Below are 4,900 nucleotides of genomic sequence, written 5' to 3'. Positions count from 1 at the left end.
TTGTTCCCGGTCTGATCTTCTCTGAGTACCATGGTTTGTGCTCGACAAGTCATTATTTTGCCGAAAAGAATTTAGTGTGGCAAAGTTGTGTGTCTGGATTCTTATTTGTAATAATCCTCACATCTTAGTGTTGAAACTGAAATTTTCCTTGTGTTACTAGTTTTAATTATACTTGGAGTGCTCCACCCGGTGTGCACTCTGCTGACAAATTCTGGAAAAATCCATATTTTTTGGGAAGAAATAGTAACTCGTTGATACCGATTGGAAGTTAAAAAGAAAAAGAAAAACAATCAAACAAAGAAACAACAAACACCCGTACGCACTTGTCATTACATTCATTAACCCTTTACTACAATATATGATAACTTCTGTGTACATTACATGCCTATGCATTATGTAAGCATGCATCTTTCTTTATCTATCATGGGAGTGACAACGGCCAAAATCATCTCATTGATCCGCCAACTCCTGCTGCTTCTTCAACACTTGGAACGTTAGCCCACTCTTATCGTCCACGGCAGCATCAATGGAGATTGTCGAGCCTGCACAGGCTTCTCCATCGACCAGCATGTCCGAGAGAATCGTGATCACGTGATTATGCATCCACCTTCTAATGGGCCTTGCGCCGTCGACCTATGAGCTTGAAGGGTTAAAAACTGGACCATGGATCTTCATCGTGTGATGGTTATTGAAAAAAGCTATATATAGTTATATATACTCACCGGGTCATGTGATTCTGACAGAATGACGTCTAGGGCCGCATCAGTTGCAAGTACAGAGACACCCTTGTTAGCTACTGTCGAAATGACATTATTCATCTGGATTTTCACAATCTTCCTTAATTCATCGTGCGAAAGTGGCTCGAATATCACAACCTTACTTAGTCTATTGATAAGTTCAGGCTTGAAGCGCTTCTTAACCTGCATGAACAAGTGTACATAAGATGATCATTGGCTTGCCAATCGAGGACGTTACAAGGATAGTTGGGATTCGCAAACCTGATTCATGAGGATATCTCTTTCAGATTTGATTGCATTTTTGCCCGTAATTCTCGATGGTAGGTGCTCTGCTCCGATATTTGAGGTCATAATGATGATAGTGTTCTTGAAATCTACAACTTGCCCTTTGCCATCAGTCAACATACCATCGTCGAGCAGCTGGTGAAAAACCTTGAATACCGAGGCATTTGCTTTATCCACATGGTCGAAAAGGATAACACTATATGGGAGCCTCTTGACTTTCTCGGTGAGTTGTCCATATTCTTCATAGCTTTAGAAAACCAAATAATGTTTTTGAGATATGTGTGTGCCTAGAAACAAGAAGTATATATCAAGTTTAAGAATCAAACCTTCGAGATCCTCCGGTGAGACGTGACACAGATCCACTGTCAGTATATTCTGACATATCAAAATGAATCAACGCCTTTTCATTGTCAAATATCTTCTCTGCGAGGGCTTTAGCAAGTTCTGTCTTTCCGACGCCAACCGGGCCCAAAAAGAGGAATGCACTTATCGGTTGTCCGATTTGACCAAAACCGACCCTAGAACGTAGGACTGCCTGCGCAACCAAATTAACAGCTTCATCCTGGCCAATAACACGCTCATGCAATTTTTTCGCTAGGTGGAACAACTTGTCGTTATCCTCTTGGTCAAGTGTAGCGAGAGGAATTTTAGTCCATCGGCTCACAACCTTCGAATAAAATTTTGATGTAACAAACACATCACATTATTAACATACGTGAATCTTCATAAAAAGTAAAACATATGCAAATTAAGTATTCATATATATGTTTATTTGGGACTTACCCGTGCTACATGTCCAGGGCTAACAACAATTTCCGCGGTCGTTTGTTTGTCCACGTGCATCTTTGTTGTGGCGCATGCCTCATCCATAAGGTCAATTGCTTTATCAGGGAATTTGCGGCCTGGCAATGATCAAATACATCAATTAATTATCTTCAACATAAATAAACAATCGTATAGTTTTCCATAATTAAGTGACTATAAGCGTAAACTGATTTCTTGACGTATGTATACGTACCTGTAATGTAGCGGGCAGCGAGATGTGCAGCGGCTACAATAGCATCGTCCTGGATTTTCAAGCCATGGTGCTCTTGGTACCTGTGCTTCAGCCCCTGCAGGATGGCAACGGTCGCATGCACACTCGGCTCCTCGACGACAACCTTCTGGAACCGCCGCTCGAGCGCGGCATCTGTCTGAACATACTTTTCATATTCTTCGGAGGTCGTGGCGCCCACGCAACGGATGCGGCCGCGGGCCAACGCAGGTTTGAGGATGTTGGCGGCGTCTATGGGGCCTCCTTTGTCGCCGCCGGCGCCAACGACCATGTGCATCTCGTCGATGAACAAGATGACCTTGCCTTCCGCCTCCTCTGCCTCCTTGATGACGTCCTTGATGCGCTGCTCAAACATGCCGCGCCAGTGCGTCCCGGCCATCATGGCCCCCATGTCAACCTCCACGATGCGCGCGCCGGCAAGCGTGTCGGGGACGTTCCCGGCGGCGATGCGCTGTGCGAGGCCCTCGACGATGGCTGTCTTGCCGACCCCTGCGGGGCCGACGAGCGCGGCGCAGTTCTTGGTGCGCCGGCAGAGGATGCAGACGAGGCGGTCGATCTCGTCGTCGCGGCCGATGACAGGATCAGTCGTGGCGGCGTCCAAGGTCCTGAGGCTGCCGGTGGCATCCAGGGGCTTGATGCCGATGAGTTGGTCGTAGTTGGTGTCCGAAGGGCGTCTGTGGTACATGAACTCGTCGAGCAACGTCCATGTTGCCCAGGCTAGAGCAGTACTGGCAACGGCCGATGCTCCGATGAAGAGCATGCTTTCCGGGGAAGACCACGACATAGCACCAACTGGAAGTGAAGAAGAAGGTGCCGACAAGAGTGTTCGATTTGTTTCGATACGATTCGACGTGCAGGTGCAGCACAAGACCGTTAATCGCCGTCTGTCTATTGTATCTGTATAATATATTGCGATGTGCCGCACAGGATGTATTTATGAGTATACGACAGATCTCTTCCAATCCGTCTCTGTGTATACAACGACCACATCTCGCAAATTTTAATTGGTATTGGAGTTGGAAATTGGTTGTGGATTTTGTAGGGAAAAGTAAGGAACGTCTCTTCGTCCGTTCCTTTCCAACAACCCTACGTCGCCCAGATAAGAGGTGGAGCCAACAGCATCTCTAGCCGAAATATAGAGATGTAAACGGCCGAGTAAACTTTAGTAAAGTATTTTTACTTTAACAAGCTTTGGTCGTTTTCAGTTGATCCCTTAAATTCAGCGGACTAAAACTTACAATTAACTCGAATATTCATTTCTAAGCGCGGGTTCATCTGCACCCAGTTGAGAGAAAGTAGAAAAAATGTACTAAAATAGATTTTTTCAATTTTTCTTGTATGTTTTTGAATTCAGCGTGGGAGCAGATGAGCTCGGGAGCCAAATAGCCAAACTCCAATAGATTTTTTGTCGAAATTTTCTCAAACACTAGCAAGGAACCTTCGCGCTCTGGCATAGGAGGCCACGGCGCGCAGGATGGTGATGGGCGCCCCGTCCTTGAAGGCGAAGTCCTCCACGTACCCTTGGTATGGATCACCAACACCCCCAAGAACGGCCGTAGCCCGTCCTCACCCCCGAACGCCCCCGATGAGAAGCCGTACCCCATACTGTCGTTCCTTCTCCAGCCCGAGCAGCTGGTCGTGGGATGTGGCGGCGGCGGCGGCCCGAGGCGGAGCTGGTCGTGTCGCAGACCCAGGGCGGGATGCGCCAGCGGGTATACCTCTGACGACAGCGCAGGCGAGCACCATGCCCGCGTATACCTCCACATGGACCCGGTCCTCACGCTCAGCTCCACCAACGCCATGCCAGGTCGCCACCGTCGACAAGAGGGCTTCACATAAGTCACCGGCCGGCCACAAGGGGGCTTTCATGCGAAGAAGCTTTTTATTCCGCTTGGTCGAGGCTAAGTGTTTTTTGTTGGAAATATGCCCTAGAGGCAATAATAAATTGATTATTATTATATTTCCTTGTTCATGATAATCATTTATTATTCATGCATGAATTGTATTGATAGGAAACTCAGATACATGTGTGGATACATAGACAACACCATGTCCCTAGTGAGCCTCTAGTTGACTAGCTCGTTGATCAATAGATGGTTACGGTTTCCTGACCATGGACATTGGATGTCGTTGATAACGGGATCACATCATTAGGAGAATGATGTGATGGACAAGACCCAATCCTAAGCCTAGCACAAAGATCGTGTAGTTCGTATGCTAAAGCTTTTCTAATGTCAAGTATCATTTCCTTAGACCATGAGATTGTGCAACTCCCGGATACTGTAGGAATACTTTGGGTGTGCCAAACGTCACAAGTAACTGGGTGGCTATAAAGGTACACTACAGGTATCTACGAAAGTGTCTGTTGGGTTGTCACGAATCGAGACTGGGATTTGTCACTCCGTGTAAACGGAGAGGTATCTCTGGGCCCACTCGGTAGGACATCATCATAATGTGCACAATGTGACCAAGGAGTTGATCACGGGATGATGTGTTACGGAACGAGTAAAGAGACTTGCCAGTAACGAGATTGAACAAGGCATCGGGATACCGACGATCGAATCTCGGGCAAGTATCGTACCGCTAGACAAAGGGAATTGTATACGGGATTGATTAAGTCCTTGACATCGTGGTTCATCCGATGAGATCATCGTGAAACATGTGGGAGCCAACATGGGTATCCAGATCCCGCTGTTGGTTATTGACCGGATAGTTATCTCGGTCATGTCTGCATGGTTCCCGAACCGTAGGGTCTACACACTTAAGGTTCGATGACGCTAGGGTTATAGGGAATAGATATACGTGGTTACCGAATGTTGTTCGG

General features: G+C 46.9%; 1 protein-coding gene across 1 annotated transcript; it reads right to left on the bottom strand.

Moving 5' to 3' along the window:
• Positions 1–450: 450 nt before the first annotated feature.
• LOC119328944 (chaperone protein ClpB1-like) lies at positions 451–2,860 on the bottom strand. The gene is made up of 6 exons (XM_037601932.1): positions 2,041–2,860; positions 1,806–1,924; positions 1,349–1,689; positions 999–1,269; positions 723–920; positions 451–633 (listed from the first exon to the last, which is right to left on the bottom strand). The coding sequence occupies exons 1-6, from the start codon at positions 2,858–2,860 to the stop codon at positions 451–453; spliced, it is 1,932 nt and encodes a 643-aa protein (XP_037457829.1).
• Between the last annotated feature and the right edge of the window lie 2,040 nt (positions 2,861–4,900).

The sequence above is a fragment of the Triticum dicoccoides genome, chromosome 7A (genome assembly GCF_002162155.2).
Source record: "Triticum dicoccoides isolate Atlit2015 ecotype Zavitan chromosome 7A, WEW_v2.0, whole genome shotgun sequence".
Classification (NCBI taxonomy): domain Eukaryota; kingdom Viridiplantae; phylum Streptophyta; class Magnoliopsida; order Poales; family Poaceae; genus Triticum; species Triticum dicoccoides.
The sequence above is the reverse complement of the archived record's forward strand: the minus strand, read 5'-3'. Positions and strand labels throughout refer to the sequence as shown.

What these genes read in the sequence shown, in the direction of transcription:
- LOC119328944 (XM_037601932.1), bottom strand. Translation starts at nt 2,860, where the DNA reads ATGTCGTGGTCTTCCCCGGAAAGCATGCTCTTCATCGGAGCATCGGCC. An exon ending in CGCTGCCCGCTACATTACAG is followed by an intron (nt 1,925 to 2,040) that starts GTACGTATACAT and finishes GATCATTGCCAG; the next exon opens with GCCGCAAATTCCCTGATAAA. An exon ending in CTCACCGGAGGATCTCGAAG is followed by an intron (nt 1,270 to 1,348) that starts GTTTGATTCTTA and finishes GGTTTTCTAAAG; the next exon opens with CTATGAAGAATATGGACAAC.